Source organism: Megalobrama amblycephala, linkage group LG1 (assembly GCF_018812025.1).
Source record: "Megalobrama amblycephala isolate DHTTF-2021 linkage group LG1, ASM1881202v1, whole genome shotgun sequence".
NCBI lineage: Eukaryota > Metazoa > Chordata > Actinopteri > Cypriniformes > Xenocyprididae > Megalobrama > Megalobrama amblycephala.
Window position 1 is genome coordinate 48,196,588 of NC_063044.1, and position 21,550 is coordinate 48,218,137.

Genomic DNA, 21,550 nt, shown 5'->3' on the forward strand with positions numbered 1-21,550 from the left:
TGTATATAATCCGATTGATCTGAGCTGCGTTTTCCATAGCTGAGTTATGATGATCGTAGAGACCATTGGTAGCCTCTTTAAATTTTCTCTTCCAATTTTCTACGCCGTTATCCTGTTTATTGAAACCACAAGAGCATCGGAAACAGGGGTGCTCTAATCTTACTTGAGTGGCTGTGGAGGTCACGCTAAATTGATTACTTCAGGTCATTGATCAGAACAATGGCATTTAACCTCAGTTATTGGTCCATATCAGTGCACTACATCACAGTTGCCTGCCTTAAATTTTCTTAAGTTAAACATCAGCTGTTGACAAAAGGTGGAGGTTAATGACCTACATTGTCAGCTTAAAATGATCCAGAGCTCTGGGAATGTGGTACTGTGATGTAATGAAATACTGTGCTTGCTTTTACTGCAGAATTTGTAGTCACTGCAACATGGCATGAAACGCACAGTTAAAAAAAAAAAAAAAACTTTAGATATAACTTTGTGGAAGGAGTAGTATGATCTATCTCATTTTGATTGAATCAGGCTTGTTGGGCAAAGTCTGAACAGCTGGACTAGTAGAAAGGTCAGCCAAAGTGCTGTTGTTTTTGCACTTATAGAGCAGGTGCTCTTTGCTTATGACTCAGATGTGAGAACAGCTATTAAACAGTAATCTGTGTCTTATGCTCAAACTGCTTTTTATAATCCTCTCATTTGTTTTCTATCCACAGGAGGGCCTTTCCTGAGCCTTGATTCCAGCTTGATTCCCTTAAGGGCTGAATGGGTGAGACGGGTAAGATGACGTCCTTACACAGTCTGGGCCTGGTATTGGTGGAGTTTGAGTATGAATACGAGGGACGGGATGGCCACATGGTGTCCATTAAACCCAACGAGCGCTACATCCTCCTGTCCAAAACAAATGATCATTGGTGGCATGTGCGCAAAGATGAACAAGCCAAGCCATTTTATATCCCTGCTAAATACGTAAAAGAGCTTCCACCCAACATCCCTTCACCTCTGGACTTCAGAGAGCCTCCAGCCCCTGATGTGAGGCTTGCAGTGCTTGACCTCGCAGATAAACGCAAACCAGATGAGGTGACAATTAGACTTCGCTCCAAAGGGAATTACCACAAGACAGATAACCGCATGTCGACATTTGGTGTTCCTTTGGATTTACATGAGCCCCCTTCTTACAAACATGGGGGACCTTCAGATTCTCTCATCTCCCTGAACACTGTTTCTGCCTCAGAATCATCACAGCAGAAGAAGAGGATGAATCACGCAACTAATCTGCTGTTCGGCTCTCGCAATGCTCCAGCTGAAACAGTGCCTGAAAAGCTTAGAGTTCCTAGCTTCAGCCCAGCTGACCCTCTCCATAGACCTACCCCTGCCAAACCTGTGGAGCTCCCCGTCATCAAGAACCTAAATGAGACCAAGCCTCACAGGAAGTCTCCCGAGCTGGAATCCCCAATAGAGCCTGAAAGTGAAAGTTCCAGTTCAGAACCACTGCCATCACCAGACTCGGAGAATATTTATGAATCCATATCAGACCTGAATCTAGACCTGATGTCACTGACAGATAAAGCACCTGCTGGATTGCCAAACCCTCAGACCAACACTTCATGCTCACCTCCAACAATAAAGGTACAGATTTGCCTGTTTATAAGGGTTGTGCCCCATTCAGAATTGAACTGATAATGCCTTTTAGATTCCAATTCAAATTTAAATTCATGCAGAATTCAAATTAATTGAAATTCAAACACATATAACTGCAATAAGTGTAATTTTAAAGTTAATTCAAAGTTTGAGTTAAGTTTAAAAGACCATTTATGCCTTGCAGTTTACAGCCTTGGTTACTCTGCTGATAGAAAAAAGAATGTGCGTTTTCAAATCCTCTTTGTAAGCAGTGGTTTCCCTTTTAAAATTTCACTTCTGACAGTTCCTTAAATGACAGACCTATTTCTGTATGGACACAACCAATGATGATGCTAAAAGATGTGAACAATCTTTTAAGCAAATTGACGACATTGCCTTTTGCGCATATACTGTTATGTTATTTCAAATTTGTGCTTTCTATCTTCCTTAGAGAAAAGTTAGCTTGAATGGAGTACCTTCAGAGATTTGTGATCCGTTTCTATTGTAGAACAAAATAAGTGCTGTAATGACTTTCCAACTTTCCAAACGGTGCATTTTTGACAAATATATTCTCTCTGTTTGGTTGGATTGGTAAGAAACAAAGCATAAATCCTTAAGAGGGAAAACAGTAGGACAGAAAGTAATGTTTGGGCATGTTATCAAAATGGGCCACTGGGAGGCGATGTTGGCATGCTGCATAAATCCGAGTGTAGACTAAAAATTCAGTTTACCTATATGAACACCCTATACGATCTAACACTGAATATACAGTACAGCTTTACTTGCACCCAAAATCATTCAGAATTTGAGACAGTCATGATCTTGTGATCAAGTCACCATCAAAGTGACATTTTGTCCACTGAGTAGTTACTCAGCTGTTTTGGAGAGAGATGAAATAAAGGAGAGCCGCTTCACAATACAGCCTTCCTACATGACATCAGAACAGGATATTACAGCTTTTCCTACAGTGAGGGAAGGATATAGTGAGGTAGCCTAAAGCTTGTGTGTTTTAGCATTTGAAAGACATCTAGAGACAATGTCATCTTATAAAAAAAACTTATGCCATTAATATCCCGTGATAGCCACAACCCTGTAAACTGACAAACTGCATCAAAAGAAAACATTACAATCCATTTTCTGTTTGCATTCATTCTGTAATGAATTTACTCGTGTCTCTATACAGGTTGTCAGGGTTGCCCATCCCCTTTTTTCAAGTGTGTGAACAAATTTTAGAGGTTACCGTCTAACAGATTTCAGTTAATAAGAGCTACAGGGCGTCACAACAGGGTTAGATTTTCTTTAATGTCAGCTGTCTCTTAAAGAATACAGGATGGACATGTTTGCATCTCACTTCTAGCAAGTAATGTTTTCAGTCAAATTCATACCTGGAATATAATAAGATAATATTCCTTATTGTGTTATTTGTTTCAGAATATGGCTTTGGCAGTAAAGTAAAAAAATCATTTAGCTTTTTGCATGTTCACTTCAAGGGGAACATGTTAATCTCCTGAGACACTGTTAGCACAGATCACTGAGTCAGGCTTGGTGTTGTAGCTGCAAGGTTACTATTGTTAGCACAGATGCTTTCAGCTTCTCAGTTTCAAAAACAGTAAATGATCCTGAAGATCACTGAAATTTGCCAGAAAGTGAGGGAGAGTGATAATGACTGAGTATGAAAGAAAGAGAAGGGTTTTTGTTCTCGTTTTCAAATTGTTGTCTCATTCACTACTACTTTGGTCATTTAAATAATTATATGTCATAAAGCCACTGAAACATTGAAACTAGCAAGGAGGAGAGTGAGAGCGAAAGAGAGTGGCTTTTGGCTTACCTTTTAAAGAAGTAAGTTCCTAAGAAAATATATTTCATATAAGATGTTCATTTTCATTTCAGTTTCACCACAAAGCATTTTTACAAAATTCCAGGGAATGTTCATTTTCATGTTCTCAGTTTCTCTGAACTTTACCTCATTCCAAAGAATTTGAGTTATGGAGGACAGTCCCAACAAAGTTAATCTAAACTGTGATGTTTTTCCAATTTTTTTTTTTTTTTTTTTTGTCTTTTGATTAAATATCACAAGAAATAGATGAAAGCAGTGACTGTCGGTTCCACTATTGTTTGGGAATAGCTTGGAATTTGTTTGGAAATGAAGGGGAGAGGCACAGTGGGAGTGGAGCTCTCGGTGCACCTGTATCAGGTTTCAAAGCCATTGTTAGTCTGTCTACATCAGTGTACATGAAAAATGTTTCACACAAAACCAGTACTGTGTGTGAAGCTTAGATGTCCTCCTCAGGTGACTTTAAGTTTCTATATAGTTTGTCTATAGAAAAATCTTTTTAATTAGGCTAAATGTCTTTTTAAAGGATTAGTCCACTTTCAAATTAAAATTTCCTGATAATTTACTCACCCCCATGTCATCCAAGATGTCCATGTCTTTCTTTCTTCAGTCGAAAAGAAATTAAGGTTTTTGATGAAAACATTCCAGGATTTTTCACCATATAGTGGACTTCAATGGCCTCCAAATGGTTGAAGGTCAAAATTACAGTTTCAGTGCAACTTCAAAGCATTCTAATTGTTATATACTTGCACTAGCATATTGTATATAACAATTAGTTCAAACTTTGACCTGTGGAGGGCAGTAATACACTTATCAGTGTCTACACTGCTGCTGCTGGAATTCCAATAGAGAAGAAGAGAGCTAGTTCAAGATGAGCATTTATGGTTAAAATGTATAAAATTTTTAATTTTTTTTTTTTAGAAAATGAGCAATGGTTTCTCTAGATAAGACCCTTATTCCTCGTCTGGTATCGTTTAAAGCCCTTTGAAGCTGCACTGAAACTGTAATTTTGACCTTCAACCATTTGGAGGCCATTGAAGTCCACTATAAGGAGAATAATCCTGGAATGTTTTCATCAAAAACCTTAATTTCTTTTCGACTGAAGAAAGAAAGACATGGACATCTTGGATGACATGGGGGTGAGTAAATTATCAGGAAATTTTAATTTGAAAGTGGACTAATCCTTTAAAAAGACATTTAGCCTAATTAAAAAGATTTTTCTATAGACAAACTATATAGAAACTTAAAGTCACCTGAGGAGGACATGTAAGCTTCACACACAGTACTGGTTTTGTGTGAAACATTTTTCATTTTTCAGCAACTGATTTCACTATGGGCTCACTTTTACTGAGTCAATATTATAGCTATGTGTAGGCAATTGTACCTCTATTTGTCTACTGGCACCAACCATGAGAACAGACTGCTGGTCCATTCCTGCAAAAATGCCCCTCAGCCACCATCACGTTTACAAAACAAAGGAGGAGTTCTTCCTGAAGGCCTCCAAATCTCATTTTACTGCTTAAAACCCAAACAAGTTAAGAACAACTCCCACCCATACCAACACCACTGGCACTGTGTATACCCAGCTAACCGTGTCCTCTCCTCTGACCCTCAGCCGGACAGATGGCCGGAATACTGTGAAGAGGAATACACTTACAAAGGATACACCACTTTCGTTTTACACCGCAAGTACTATTCGTATATCTGCCCTTGTGTTTGGTAGAGAAAGAGTTAAAAAACGAAGGTGGGTCGACGCTCCCTTAAACCTGTTGTTGGTAACGTTAGCTTACCTGCTCGAGCGACTCTCTGCTAAGGAGTCGGAGAAACAGGTGAGATTTATCGCAGACGTCCAGCGGAAATCAAATACAGGTATTATTATACTTTATAACTTATTTATTCAGTAGCGATGAAGGTAGAGCTTAACCGACTCGCGCGGGTTTTGGACGGATTCGTTGATTACAATGCGCGTCCCCGAGACTCCACCACAGCTTTGCGCGCGAATGATCACAGCGCTCGCGCTACTCTGCACTCCCTCGCTTGTAGTTGTCACAAAAATAAAGTCATATTTGTTTAAATTGTATTTTTCACAGTACATACTGTTTCTAAGCAGCGTATCTATACCTTCCCCTTTGGTTACTTGTAGCTGTAAAGTATAATAATGCTTTTAAAACAACCTTTTAACCCGGTATAAAATGTTTTACCGATCCACCTGATTTCAGCTGGTCTCCTAGCATGGCTGTTTTTGTTCTGTGGTGTGCATTTCTGAAGTACTAAAAACTTATTTTCTCTAACTTCTGATTTGTTTTTTTAGATTTTTTTTCTTTCCCCTCTGTTCAGTCATTTCTTTTTCACCATCTCTCACACTTATACACACAAACTCAGCAGTCTGTTTTGCCTTCTCAATGGAGTGGAGCTATTATGAGCAGATATTTGCTCTCTGAACTGCTCAGTGATAAGCTGTAAATCAGGTTTCATTGATTGATAATATATGGTACAAATTGTTTATTTAAAGCCCTTCTTGCACATTTGTGGGACTTTTTTGTAAGGTTAAATATCAAGTTGATTAATGCTGCCTCGTTTGGATATGAATATTTTGCAGTTAACAACATGAGCAAACCAAAAACTCTCAGATGTATGCAAATATGATTTGTTTAGTTTTGTGTCCTCAACTTCAGATAATTATTATTTAGCCTACCTGCGTTTAGACTTTGATAGGGTGTCACCACTGATCATTTTAACTGACCGAACGAGTCGGTGTCCGCATGATTTTTGTTATGACTAATAGTTGTGTCATCTGGTTTGATATGAATTCCTTTTAATCAGATACATGTGACCCTGAACCACAAAACCAGTCATAAGGGTCATTTTTTTTTAAAACTGAGATATATACATCATCTGAAAGCTGAATAAATAAGCCTTTCATTGATGATGGAACAACTATTAGATACTAGTAGATACAAATCTGAGGGTGCGAAAAAAATCAGAAAATCGCCTTTAAAGTTGTCCAAATGAAGTCCTTAGCAATGCATATAACTTACAAAAATACATTTTTGATATATTTACGGTAGGAAATTTACATAATATCTTCATGGAACATGATCTTTACTAAATATCCTAATGATTTTTGGCATAAAAGAAAAATCGATAATTTTGACTTGTACAATGTATTGTTGGCTATTGCTACAAATATACCTGTGCGACTTATGACTGGTTTTGTGGTCCAGGGTCACATATATTTATTTAGGATTGCTTTTAGTAAGACCTAAGGGATAAGGAACTAAGAAATCTCAGGTTACAGAAAAGGACTTGGTTGGATTCCTAGTTTATGTTATTGTTTGTCTTGCATAAGGAAGAACTGTTTGAGAAGTGGATAATCAAGAATGGGGTCAAATTACACTGGAATGTCAGGTCATAAGACTATTTTGAGACTTTATGCAATGTAAATGATTAACCAAACATCCCACTTAGTGAACATTGATTTTCAGCAGTTTAAAGTATGTTGAGAGTAGTTCATGGGTTTACATGAAATATTTGTAATTACCTGTAACCTGAGGGATTTTGATTGTTATTTAAAAATCAAAGTGTTAGTTAGATTTTCTCTACAATATGAATGTAAACATAATGTTAATGTAATTAATTTGTTGGACTGCTGTCCTTCTTGAACTCTGCAACTGAGATGGCACAAAAAACAAACAAACAAACAAACAAACTCAAATGCAGTTTCCTCAAAACCAACACAAAAATCGTTTGCATAGATAAGTTATATCACCTCTCCTCGACAAGCCAAACATAACACAAGTTGCACGCCAATATTTAATATCTTGAGTTATAGGTTTAGAAACATTACTAAAATATGAGAAATAGTAATAGTTTGTGATTTGAGTTAAATCTGGCCTGTTATGTCTCTTTGTAAACCTGATTATTCTCATTGCAGTGCTGGATCTGTTTGGAAGAAAAGGTCTGATCCATTAAGACTTTTGTTTGAGATACAGATGAGTCCATATAGGGCCAACTTTAAAGTGAAATCAGGCTTTTGAGGTTTTATTTGAATGACAAAACTCAGCCTGTAATCTCTTACCGCTTGATTTGATTACACCAGAAGCCTGTCTCACCCAGTTCTTCGCACATAGCTTGTTCAACAGGAAAGAGGAAGTAGTCTAATGGGAAAGACTAAATCTGTGATTTCAGTTTGCAAGCATTACTTCCCCTAATGGAATTAAGGGGCTTTGCAAACACTAAAGCTTATTACTTGAAATTTAAAAACGTAAAATTGCAAAAATCAGCATTTATAGTTTTGGTTTTACTTTAAACGCTTGACTGCTGTCCGGGTAACCTTTTGACAGATCACAGGATGTTTACTGAGCCTATATGATTGTTTGTTTATTTTAATTAGCATTACTCCACCTCAAGAGGAAATGATAGTCCCTCCACCCACAGCAGTTAGTTTGTGTTCCCAGTTGAGTTTTCTGTGTTTGTACAGTATGTTCGCTTTAAAATGCGTATTGGACCCTCAGGAGATCCCCTTCAGCTTTCCTGTCAAATAATCTGTGCCCCTCCCCTAAAGCCTGATGATAATTCACAAATTTCTGTGAATCTCTACTCGCTGTATACCTGCTGATAATGTACTCTTAGCCAGAAGCTAAGCTTTATTTCAGAGGGAAAGCGTTTCCAGATCTTGTGGTGTTTCGAAACTCTCGCTCCCTCCATATGTGCTCTGAACACAATAATTAGGCCCTGAGCACTGATGGTGAGAGGACCCAACTGGAATTGCTCCGTTTATTGAATTTTTGTGTGCTTTCTGTTCCTGAGAGGATTTTTCTTTTGATAACCGTTTGGATGGAAGTGGAAGAGGTGATCCTTAAGGCTTGCCGTACGCTTATGCCCAGGCTGCAGACCTTTCTGAGGTTTCGTAAGGTAAGCGGTAAACACAAGGTAGCATTGTGAAGCTGAGACTGGGTTTTGTGGGAATGCTGTGACAGATACGTAGGTAGGATATCGTGAACGCACTGATTGCATCAGTGCTTGTGAGACTACCTTTGTTTGTTTACCCATTAAAGATTTTCTACTCAAAGTTTGTTACTGCTAGAAAAGAGAATGATTTACTTTTGTTCTGCTGCCTTCAACTGACACCATAAATAATTTGTAATTGTTACTGGGTCATTCCTAATTTCATTTCATAAAAGAGGTTTTGGATGACAATATAGCCTGCATAGGACCAAAATTTGAATTGTAGATAATGCAAATCCATTACTTGCACTTGTTAAGAGTTTTGCATTTTTTTTTTTTTTTTTTTTTTTTTTTTTTTACTGTTTATTTTAATACTATGACAGTATTATGAATAATATTATGATAAATAATGGCTTGTCATAGCTTTTTAAACAACATTTTTCTAATTCTTGTACAAGTATCTAACATGCAATTTTATGATTAATTAAGAGATTAATACATTAATTATTTCTACTTAGTCATACTGTATGAACATGAAAAAGCTAAAATGTGATTCAAAATTCTGGGTCTATTTACAGCACTTGAAATATAAACAATTATATTAGTATAATACACATACACACAAACATATATGGTCTGTTTACTGCATTATAAATATCTTTCAGGTGTCACACAGAGACAGAGTTGATTCATTTTACATGATTTGGACATAACTCTCTTTAGCTGGCACGTGTGATTGAGTTTTTTTGTGAGATGGCTGTACATTTTGGCAGTCGTCCACACTCCACCATTATGCGTGTATCAATCTCTTCTCAAATGTCTAGCGTGCAGCGGAAACCTCTGCCTGTTGTTCTGTTTTGATCTTGGCTTCCCTTCCCCAGAGAGTGTGCTGTGCTTTGGAAAACACATTATCTGGATGCATCCAAATTTTGGAAGGATGTGGTATCCAGAGAAACTTTCACTTGGACTAAACAAACACAGGTTTTCATTAAGAGAGCCTGTTGTTGATGTTTTTCAGACCTCACATTGTGGATTCCAGTGAGCTTTCACTGGTGTGTGGGTCAAAAGTCTGCAGCCATGCAATGATAGTTCTAAAACAAATTCAAATCATGTCATCTACTCACCCCTCATGATGTTTGAAACGCATATGATGCCATTTTCTCCTCGAGGAGTTGGCTATAGCAGAATGTCCAGGTAGCTTTTTTCCATACAAATGGTGATTATGACTCTCAAGTTTACGTACTGCAAGTTGTCCATACAACTCTATATTCTTATATAATGCTATTAATGTTTCAAGCAAGATGAAGAGAATAATAAATTGGGCAAACTTTCCATTTAAGTGCAGAGACCTGTTCTGTTTTATTGAAGCTCCTTATAAATGGGAGAAAAAGTGAAGGACTTAATATGAAAGCTGAGGAGAATTTGATTCCACATAAACGTCTTTGTGTCTTTCCTGAATCGAGGGAGCGGTTCCAGCAGGATTTTCTCCCCATAGCTTTGTTTTCATCAGGTTTCTATAGATCTTTGTACAGATGAATAATGGATGTTCTTGCATGGGTTATAGATAGATACACTCCTCACTTTGACATGATGTCATGCAAGTGCTGTGTTCCATGGGAACTCCATAAACATTTAATTAAAAATAAAGGTTCCAAAAGAGGGTATTTGAAGTGATGCCATGGAAGAACCATTTTTGGTTCCTCAAAGAACCTTTTACTTAACAGTTCTTTAATGAACCAGCGTGAAGAACCTTTTTAAAATCTAAAGAAGCTTTTTCCACTATAAAGAACGTTTTGTCCAGTGGAAAGGTTCCATGGATATTAAAAGTTCTTCATGGAACCATCAATGCCAATAAAGAACCTTTATTTTTTTAAGAGTGTGGGTTTCACTGCTTATGTACACAACAAAATTAGAGAAGTCTAATGATATGTTAAGATGTTCAATCTTTTCTACACTGTAAACCAGGGGTCTCAAACTCAAATTGGCGGGGGGCCATTTCTGTGATTGACACCTCATAGGAGGGCCATATTAACATTCAAGCGCAAGAAAGCGCAACATTTCAGAAAATTTACTTTCCTTTGCATTGTTTCTCATTTACTTTCATTAGGCCTACTAAAATGTTTTTATACCTATACTATAAATATTTTATTTACCATACTAAATGTAAACAGCAGTGTCTCTCTCATTGTTACAGAGTGTAATATAATTATATAATACTATTACTAATATAATACTACTAATATAGCCTACTAATATAATACTATTAATTGCAATAGTCTGGTGCAACTTCTCACATCCAACAAGATGCATGGAATAAAATAATGTGTAATTTAGGAACAAAACCAGCAAAACTTGTGGTGTGGAGGGGTCAGAAATAAACAAAAAACTGGAGCTATATATATCAACTTTATTTTGTCAAAAAATAAGAATCTCTCATTGTTACATTATTAGTTTTTAACATTTAGTGGAAGTATTTTCCCTTACTTTATGTTAGCTTAAATAACATTAAAATATTGCACTGAACAAGACTGTACTGAACAAATACAATCCCTGAATACATTTGTACACTTTGTTTCTTGCCAGACACCTGTCAGCGCTTGTGCTCACACAGCTGAGACACATTTGTCCAAGATGCCGTTTGAACATCGGTAACGTTTAATGGTTGCATCGGACGCGTTTCGGTGGTTTTAAATCGACGCTTGTGACTTAAAGTCGAGTGCTTTTATTGTGATTTAGGCAAGCGCGCTCATAATAGAAGCGATGCGGTTGAGAGCGCGGCTCATGGTTGCATAGCAACGACAGACGCCACTGGAGCAAAAGCGCATTGGAAAGGAGAATGCGGCGCGGCCGCTTATGTGACGCGATATGTGAATGCCCCCATAGAACGGCGACTTTTTCTTTGCATATCAGTCAGGTAGCAACTAGGGAATAATAATAATTTAGCGGGCCGGATTATGTTTTATTTTTGAGATTAGTTGCGGGCCGGGTAGAGGGGGAGAACGGGCCGTAAATGGCCCGCGGGCCGGCAGTTTGAGACCACTGCTGTAAACCCTAACACTCAAAATAATTAATTGGTTTGAGTAGGACAAACAAATTAGTTCAGTCAAATAAACTTTTATGAGTATTTAGAACTTTCTTTTTCTTTCAAGTTCACAAAACTGATATATTTTAAGTAAACTGAACTGTTTCATTGTTTTCAGTTTTATGAACTTATTTCTTTTAATTTAGATGAACTTAAGTTTAACTGAAACTGGGATGGGATTACTGTTTCCCAGCATGCTTTGCCTATGGTACTCAAAAGGGAGAGTAAATGCTGAGAGTGTTATATAATTATTATTATTATTATTTTTTTTTTGCATAAGATTAATGTTAAGTGGGAGATTTAGTAGTGATTAATGTTTTGTTATGCTAATTCAGAAGAGTTTCTGTTAATGTGGGTTTTTGGAGAGTTACCATCATGGTGACAAGCGGTGCATGCAGGTTTGAGAGCAAGTATGTTAAATGTTTAAAATGTTTTTCTGCACTCATTCAGCAAGTGTTATACCATGCTATTGTTAACATGCTAGCAAATTTAGCAAGTTAGCTTTTTCTGAATTAGCGTGTTATAGCTAAGTTTACACTAATAAAAGTGTTTATATTGAGGTTACATGATAATTGTAAGTTAATTAGTGTACTCAAACATTAAGTTAAGTACAATTAAAATGTATGAGTACAAAATAAAAATCTACCAGTTCTGCTTACTTAAACTTTGAATTTCTTAGCTTAAAAATTGAGGCAACTGATTGCCTCAAATTTATTGAGTTTTGACAACTTATTTGGGTTTACAGTGTACTAAAGTCAAACTGTGTCAGAATTCTTCCTTATTTTGGATCTAAGGACCTCCCAAAATAACACATGGAACCTTTTTCTGACTGAAATAACAATTCTTTGCTTTTGCAATCTCCTTGTAATTCAGTCAAAAAGTGACTTCAATTAATTTAAATATGATAACATTCCTTTATGTAATAAAGGTTGGTAGATGATGACTGAATTTCCTTTTTTTTCATCTTTAGATGAGATTTAGTCTTGTAAAAGCACCTTTCTTCTTTCATCTCTCCCATCAGACTGAGAATGACCCCACCACTGCAGTGTATGCTAATGTTTCTGACCTGAAGAAGACCGTCCCTCGCTCTTCTAACTCCTCTGCCTCCACCTGCTCCTCACCCGGCATCGCCCTCAGTCCCGCCCCAGATACTGTCTCCCCGCCCAACTCGGCCGGATGGCAGGTCCATACTGACCACGACAGCGGAAAGGATTACTACTACCACCCTGCTACAGGACAGAGCAGTTGGTCTGATCCCCGTAGCCCCCACCCAGGAGCTGGTATGGAGTCTGTGACCTCACCCATGCCTGAGCCCACCCCATCCTCAGCACAGGGCTCTGACTGGGTGCAGCTTTTGGATGAGACCACTGGGAGACATTATTATTATAATAGCACTTTGAAGCAAACCTCTTGGACTGCCCCAGAGCCATCATCATCTCTGTCCTCCACGGACGAGGCACACAGTCATGGCAAGGAGGCAGATTTCCCGGTAAGATTCTGCCTGCAAGGATGTATTCAATTTAAATTACATTTAAACTGACAGTTTTCTAGATTTCTATTTCAAATAGATGCTGTTCTTTTGAACTTTATATTCATCATCATCATCATCAAAAAAAAAAAAAAGTATCACAGTGGTTTACACAAAAATATTTAGCAGCACAACTGTGTTCAACACTGATAAGAATAAATATTTTTTGGGAATACTAAATGCTTCAAATCATCATATCGGAATGATTTCTGAAGGATCATGTGACACTGAAGAGTGGAGTAATAATGCTGAAAATTCAGCTTTGATCACAGGAATAAATTACATTTTAAAAATAAATAGAAAACAGTTATTTTACTGTTTGTACTTATTGATCAATTTAATGCAGCTTTGGTGATCTTCCACTCTAGACTCTTGACCTGTCTGTCTGTCTGTCTATCTATCTATTCATCCATCCATCCATCCATTCATTCTTTGCATCCTCAGCCACCTCTTCCAGATGAGGACTACCCAACGAATCAGTGTGACGATTCGCACATTTCACTTCAACTCCCTAAAGATTTTCAGTTGCCCCCAATCAAGCGTGCCGTCATCCCCAGGGCTGTTATGGACCCACGTAAAGATGCCCCTCTGGGCTGGACTCACTCTGTAGGGGCCGATGGCAAATCTGTCTACACAAGTGATCTCACACAAGAAAAGGTAATGAGGGTTTATCAGAAAACACATAAGACTGGGAGTACTAATGAATATACTACAGTGATCATAAACTGCTAAACAGGCTGTGAAAAAAGCAATCATATTTTTATAGTTTATTTTTATAGTTTTCATAGTTTAGGAGCCCTGATCCAGTCCTGTTTTTTCCCCCTTCAGTTCTGTGGTTGAAATACTTAATTATCATTATTTTTAAGGCTCATATATGTCAATGCATGTGAGTTCTCATTCATATTTATTTCATATGATATCAGAAGATATATTATTTGACATTTTTAATGCTTGTCACAGTAAATAAAGCATAGCAGAAATATGACTATTGTTTGTGTGTATTAGCGCCTTCTTTTGGCACCTTCATGATACTGCAACTGTGCACATGGCAACATACTGAGGACATGTTGCAAATAAATCCAACCAGCTCCTTTTTTTTCACATTTATTCCTAATTTAGTGGACAATCATAGGGGAAATAATTTAAAACATGTTTAAAATGGAGTTGTGCTTACTAGTTTCTTATTGGCAGCTAAATGCACAATCAAATTAGCTAAATTATTTAATAAATTAACATGCTAGAAGAGGTAAGAAATGTATTGAACTTTTTGAAAGATTTGTCAGAGATTTCTGTAGTTGACCTATATCAGCACATTAAATAAGCTCAAAATATTTTATTGGAGTCTAAATAATTTTGTGGCTAGTCCAAGTCTGAAAAGAAGTTTAAAATAAATAGCTTAATAAATAAACCCAGACATTTATTTCACAAAATGACTGCCTAAAATTTTTGTCTCCCAATTGCAGTGGATCCAGTCTAAGGATGAAAAAGGGAAGTTGTATTACCACTTAAAAGATGGGTCTAAATGTCAGTGGACCCTTCCAGAGGTCTGTGCATGTTTTGTTGTTGTTGTTGTTATTTGTCAAAATCGAAAGCATTTTATATTTTTTTTTACAAATGCATGTCTCACCCTGAACTGTATAAACTCATAAAACCTTTATTGACTCTTTGTGAAGGCTTCAGCCCCGCCCGGTCAGCCAATGAATGGAAACGGAATAGACCAAGATGCTCAACCTGTTTTGAACAACTGGAGATACACAATGGCCCAGTTCAACGTGTCTCAGGAAGACCTGGTGAGTGTCAGCTCAGGACACTCTTAACCCGGATCTTTTCACCCTCATAATTTAAGATATACACAATTCTTTGACTCTTTTTATCCTTTTGCTTTTTAAATAGTTAACATTTATCTGATTTATAAACCCTTAGAGAGGACATAAACCTAAATGTTTCTTCACAGTTTCAGCAAATTGTGTGAGGGATGCCCTTAAAGCAAAGCCTGTTCTCTCTCATGTGAGACATTTCATTCTCAGCTATTTTCTGCAGCTGACATCACAGTGACCACAATAGGAAGGAAGGAAACATCTGGTACCTGATCTGACACACAACTGCACCTCTTTCCACCACCTAATATTCATTTATTTTTCTTTCTCTTCATTTCCTCCAACAGAAATTTTCCCCCTCACACAGGCGGATCGCCTCTGACAACGCCAGTGATGCATCCAGCACAGGGAATTCACCGGAATCACAGCATTACGTATGTAACGTGACCTCTGTTATTTCCAACCCTCGCTAGAGCCTATAACTTCCCCAGAACTCATTCATGTGTAACAGTCTCATTCATATTTTATTATAATTTCGCTCGAATTCATGTTAAGTTTCTCTAACGGAATACATTTGCATGCATGATCTTAAACCGATTTTAACCAGTCATGTTAATAAAAGAAAAGATGTTTTTAAGTCTCAAGTATGTGATTTTCTGATGTTTTGGTTTAGTTATCAGTGTTTGAGATATATATATATATATATATATATATATATAAAAAGACAATAAAAAGAAGTCCAAGATTATGTGAGAACCCATGATTTTGTTTCCTTTCTCAAGGATAAAAAGTTAAGACGGCGGAGAAACCTGTCCAGTCAAAGCTCAGATTCACATTCTCATCATGTACGCATCCTGAGCTTGTTTAATAGGCCTGTTAAGTTGTCTGCATTGGGGTCCAAAACTAACATGTCATGCATTAGACAAAAATTAACTTCACTTCTTGTTCTCTGATGGTCTTTCTTGGCTTTAAAATGTTTGTCGCTCATCAGTAGCTGTAGATAATGTTGTTTTGTGTCATGCTATTCCATCATTACTTACTTATTTAACTTTCTACCAACAGACCTGCACTAACACACACTTTTTAACAACTGTTGCACTCACATCACACAACATTTTCCAGCTCTTTAAGCTCTGAAATTTAGTTCTTGTTTACTTGTCATTATGAAATGAACAAATGGTTTATTTTTAAAGGGTTAGTTTACCCAAAAATGAAAATAATGTCATTTATTACTCACCCTCATGTCGTTCTACACCCGTAAGACCTTCATTCATCTTCAGAACACAAATTAAGATATTTTTGATGAAATCCGATGGCTCAGTGAGCCCTGAATTCAAAGCAATGACATTTCCTCTCTCAAGATCCATAAAGGTACTAAAAACATATTTAAAACAGTTCATGTGAGTTCAGTGGTTCTACCTTAATATTATAAAGCAACGACAATATTGTGCACCAAAAAAACAAAATAACGACTTTTCAACAATATAGTGATGGGCCGATTTCAAACACTGCTTCTGAGCTTTACGAATTGAATCAGTGACTTGGATCTCCTATCAAACAGTTAAACTGCTGAAGTCACGTGACTTTGGCGCTCCGAGTCACTGATTCGATTCGTAAAGCTTAGAAGCAGTGTTTGAAATCGGCCCATCACTATATTGTTGAAAATGCTTTATAATATTAAGGTTGAACTACTGAACCTTTATGGATCTTGAGAGAGGAAATGTCATTGCTGGCTATGCAGGACACACTGAGCCATCGGATTTCATCAAAAATATCTTAATTTGTGTTCTGAAGATTAACGAAGGTCTTACGGGTGTAGAACGGCATGTGGGTGAGTAATAAACTTAATAATAGTAATTAGTAATAATAGTAATTAGTAATTAAATTAATAATTGACATTATTTTCATTTTTGGGTGAACTAACCCTTTAATGTTAGAAAAGAGCTTTTTGTTTGTCCATGGATTGAATTGTTATTTTTTTTAATCTGACAAACAACCCCTTGTCTTTTGCATTTAACAGTCATCACTGGAGAAGGCTGGGATTCTCAACAAGACCAAAGTGGCTGAGAATGGAAAGAGGCTGAGGTGTGGCCTTAAATTAACAGCTTTTATCTGTGGTTAAACAGTATAGTCATACTTCACCTAAGTATTGATGGGGGAAAAAATCTGTCATGTAAATCAGTCATCTATTTAGGGGCCGTTTACACGACACCATTTTCAACTAGAATTGGAAAAGTTTTTATGCGTTTTGGCCGTTCATTTACACAACAACTGTGTTTTGGGGGCCTGAAAATGCAAAGTTTTGAAAACGGGGTTCAAAGTGCAAGTTTTTGAAAGTGCTACCGTTATTGTCTCTGCGTAAACTCCAAAAATTTAATTTCAGTAGTAATATGAATATTTATTTCAGTAAATATTTGAATAATTTGACAACAAATTTGCATGTTTATGGTACTTTGATGTGCAGGTAAACAAAAAAACAAAACAAAAAAAAACGTTTTATCCTCTTTTTTTTTTTTCATTTTTATGATTTAATTTATTATTAACTTCTCATCAACTCATGAAACCCTGGTTTGGGAAACCCTGCGTTTCTTTATGCGCTTCTGGCTAATGAAAGTGTAACAATGTTCAAGGCTCAGGGAAGAAGGAGGTGGGAACCTGCGAACTTAACATAATTTTACAGCAAAATAAACATAAACAACAAAACAAAAGGAAGCGGCACCCCCTCATGGACGACTGCCACATATAACGCAACATGCTGAATGCTGAATTTGGAACTTCATGCTAGCATGCTACTCTTACTCCTCCTGCCATAGAAAGAGATGTTAAAAATAGTAAGAGAAGCATGCTAGTATGCGGTTCCGAATTCAGCAAGAGTCCCAGGCCTGGTCCTCTCTCGTCTTGCACTGTCGTCACTCCTCCTTTTATCCTTCCGGAGCTCCTCCCCGGGACTCGATACGGAGTGTCACGCAGGTGTCGCTCATTAACATCCACTCCCACGGCTCTTGGCCCCGCCCTGCTTCACGCCACAGAGAGTTTACATAAAGATTCCCTTTCATATATATTGCTCAGATGCTGAGAATAAGAGAATGTGATCTTTAAAGTGTTTTACCAAGTCTCTCTGCTCTGAAATCTCTGCTGCTGTCTTTGCAGGAAGAACTGGGCGCAGTCGTGGACTGTTCTTCATGATGGCATACTCACTTTCCACAAAGACCCTAAATTTACACCTGCTGGGATGTCTGTAAGTTCACCGAATCTGTTTACTTAATAATTTGGAATACGCAATAGATCGGTAACATATCACTTATCAGCTGATATTGTTTTTGTTTTTTTAATGATCATATTAGACTATATTGGATATATACTTGTTTATATTCATTTCCACATGCTCATTTCCTCTATTTTTACATACAGATTACCTTTGTCATAATCTTTAAATCTTTTAAAAGATAATTTAATAATAGAAAAATTTAATTAAATCTTTAAATCAGATCTCAAAATGAATATTCATTTTTCATACTCTAGTCTACATTATTATGTTGTGTTGCCTAAATTTACATGTACCATTTAAACATTTGCTTTTTTTTTTTAGCATTCAATTTTTTATTTATTTATTTATTTATTTATTTAGAATGGTGTAGAATTTAAAATTACCCATTTATTGGTTATTGGCACCCCTAGTTTGGCACAATACAGATATAGAGAAATCACATAGCATGCTATGTAGGAAGGGGCTATTTTCTTGATTAAGTCTACTAAAGAAAGCAACTTTCATATACACTGATTGCCATTGGTTGACTCCTGCAGACCAAGTCCAATCAGATTGTTCCAGAGTACACAGTGGAACTGAAAGGAGCAACTTTATCATGGGCGTCTAAAGAAAAGTCAAGCAAGAAGAATGTTTTAGAGGTAATCACTGTGACTCAGTACAGTCTCTCAAAATAAATAAACAAAGGACTTGCATCCTGTGAAATTTATTACATTGCTTTTCCACGAATTAAGACTGAATTTGCCTGAATTGTTTCTCTGAATTCAAATCCATTCCATTGTGATTAGTTTAGTCATATGCCAGTGTGACTGGTTACCTTTGTTTTGGCAATAAAACACAAATGAACTATGCACTATGAAGAACATGTGATGCAGTTTAAGGAATGGTAAAGCCAAGAAGTATGTTATCTGATGCACAAAAATGTTAATTTATTGCTTTAATATTGATTGCTGGCAATAATTGTTGACACTTGCCCTTTAGAGATTTTCTTGTAGTAGTATTTTTTAATAATAAAGCCTGTAATACTGTCCATGAACAGCTCAAGACACGTCACGGCTCTGAGTATCTGATACAGTATGACACAGACAGCATCATACATGACTGGCACAAGATTATTTTGGACACCATCAGACTGCTGGTGAGTGCTGCCCCTGCTGGCCACATACAGTATAACAGAAAATCTGAAGTTGTCCAGATCACATTTGCTTAAAACGATGTTTAAAATATGTCGTGATCTTTCACAGCAGGACCATGGCCATTACTCAGAGGATGAGGTGGAAGACATCCCAGAAAAATCTCTATTGCCTGCAGATAAAGACAAGAAGACTGAATGTGAGGAACTGAATCAGATGTGCATCAAGTACATCACTGTTATCAACGACTTAATTCAGCATCTTTGTGTTTTTACATAATTTTCTTATAGCAACAAGACTGAGTTCATCAAGTAACACAGACATAGAACAGGGCCGTGTTCGTACCAAGCTACGCAAGTTCCTCCAGAGGCGGCCCACCCTGCAGTCGGTCAAAGAGAAGGGCTACATCAAAGGTTCGTATCAACGTTTGTTGCCTTTCAACATGAATTTAATCAATGACACTGTTCAGTCCATAAATACAAGCAGATGTCAATGAGAAGCTGACAGTCATGCACTGGTTCTTATCCTATATTCACTTCCTGTTCTAAATCTAATATAGTAAATCATTTTAACATTCCTTCACTTTGTTTACAGAGAATGTGTTTGGCTGCCACATAGACACCCTCTGTCATAGAGAAAACACAACTGTGCCCAAGTTTATGGAAAAATGCATCAGATCTGTTGAGAAAAGGGGTAAGCATTCATTTTGATGTGTGATAATGAGTTTAAGTTAAGGCCTGAAAACACCAAGGACGATAACGGTAAATAAATTATTTAAAAAATCGTTCTAAATGTAAACAGCAGAGTCCACACCACAACTATAACAATTACAGCACAGAAAAACAATATTGTTGCAATCACTTTCACAACATTTTCGTTGTGATAAACGATTGACAGCTAATCAGAATCCATCCTGCTTTAAAGAGCCCGAGCATTTAAAGCGGCAGACGACAAAACTGCAGCGCAGTTATGATAAAATTATCATTCTTGGTGTGAATGGTCCTTAAGAAAAGTCATCTAAAGTGTCAGTGTCTGTTTGCCTGGTGCAGGTCTGAAAATAGATGGAATCTACAGAGTGAGCGGGAACCTGGCTGTCATCCAGAAGCTGCGATATAAAGCTGATCATGGTAAACAAGAGCTAGACACATCATGAAAGATGTTTCAACCGTTTCACTGAACACATCCACCATTCACGACTGAGCTGTTCACTATACCACAGTGCATTTATAGAATTCTCAGCAAATAAACCAAACGCCATAATTTCTACAGATATTTTTAATTTTATTTAATCAATGTTTTTAAAAAGTTCTCACCAGGAGGAATTTTTTTTAGAATTTCATCAAATGTTGAATTGAAAGAGCTTACATTGTTTTCTTACAAAGCAGTAAGAGTTTGTTTTTAAATGTTTGTCGTTGTACTGTTCTGTTCTAGCCATGTGCTGACATAAAAAATAACAAAAAAATATTGTAAAAATATAAATGAGTATAAATATAAATGGTTACTTCTGTAAAATCGTAAATGAATTTGAGATTTCCTTCAAACACACACACACACACACACACACACACATATATATATATATATATATATATATATATATATATATATATATATATATATATATATAGTATTTAATTTTTTTTTTTTTTTTTTGACATTACAAAACTATATATACCTTTCTTTCTGTAGAAGAGGATCTGGATCTGGAGGACGGGCAGTGGGAAGAGATCCATGTGATCGCAGGAGCTTTGAAGCTTTTCCTACGTGAACTTCCTGAGCCTCTTTTCCCCTTCAGCTTTTTTGATAGGTTCATCGCTGCTATTCGTGAGTGTGACTGTCCTGTTTTAGAGAACAATTGAATCATATACATATGTTTTTTTGTTAGATATTAAAAATAATTGACATGGAAACTAGTGATGTACAGTATATTTGCTTTGACAGTGATTTGATTTGGTATGATTCTGTATTAAATGCTGCGTTGCTTCATGAACTCAATGTATGATTCATGATTCTTTTTGACTTAATTGATTATTTTTTGTTAAAAAGGATAAAAATCAAGAATTGTATTTGTTTTCTAGAAATGAGTGACTACAGCCAGAAAGTGTCATATATACGAGATCTGGTGAGAAACTTGCCTTTGCCCAACCACGACACCATGGAGGTTCTCTTCAAACATCTCCGAAAGTATGGACCTCTTTTTTTTGTTTTGTTTTGCTCAGTTTGTAATGTAGTATATGTCAGTAGTATTATGACCATGTTTGTCACTTATGTTGGTTTTGTTCGTCTTGGGTATTAACAGCGATCAGATAATTCAAGAAAGTCTTAAA

At 36.7% G+C, this 21,550-nt stretch overlaps 1 protein-coding gene across 4 annotated transcripts in view; it reads left to right on the plus strand.

Annotated features, from left to right (window-relative positions):
• The window catches only part of arhgap27l (Rho GTPase activating protein 27, like), a 29,381-nt gene that overhangs the window by 6,505 nt on the left and 1,326 nt on the right, over window positions 1–21,550 (plus strand). For 2 of the 4 annotated variants that reach the window (XM_048197709.1, XM_048197718.1), the window contains 17 exons: window positions 714–1,626; window positions 12,502–12,969; window positions 13,453–13,665; window positions 14,472–14,552; window positions 14,682–14,798; window positions 15,173–15,259; window positions 15,608–15,670; window positions 16,846–16,910; window positions 17,976–18,063; window positions 18,630–18,731; window positions 19,130–19,228; window positions 19,335–19,422; window positions 19,514–19,636; window positions 19,818–19,916; window positions 20,273–20,350; window positions 20,913–21,047; window positions 21,302–21,407. In XM_048197709.1, coding sequence (XP_048053666.1) covers window positions 763–1,626; window positions 12,502–12,969; window positions 13,453–13,665; window positions 14,472–14,552; window positions 14,682–14,798; window positions 15,173–15,259; window positions 15,608–15,670; window positions 16,846–16,910; window positions 17,976–18,063; window positions 18,630–18,731; window positions 19,130–19,228; window positions 19,335–19,422; window positions 19,514–19,636; window positions 19,818–19,916; window positions 20,273–20,350; window positions 20,913–21,047; window positions 21,302–21,407 — 2,876 coding nt within the window. In that variant the 5' untranslated portion in view covers window positions 714–762. Of the gene's footprint in view, window positions 1–713; window positions 1,627–8,029; window positions 8,366–12,501; window positions 12,970–13,452; window positions 13,666–14,471; window positions 14,553–14,681; window positions 14,799–15,172; window positions 15,260–15,607; window positions 15,671–16,845; window positions 16,911–17,975; window positions 18,064–18,629; window positions 18,732–19,129; window positions 19,229–19,334; window positions 19,423–19,513; window positions 19,637–19,817; window positions 19,917–20,272; window positions 20,351–20,912; window positions 21,048–21,301; window positions 21,408–21,550 lie in introns of those variants that run through there. The other 2 variants (XM_048197735.1, XM_048197726.1) reach the window with 2 other exon arrangements.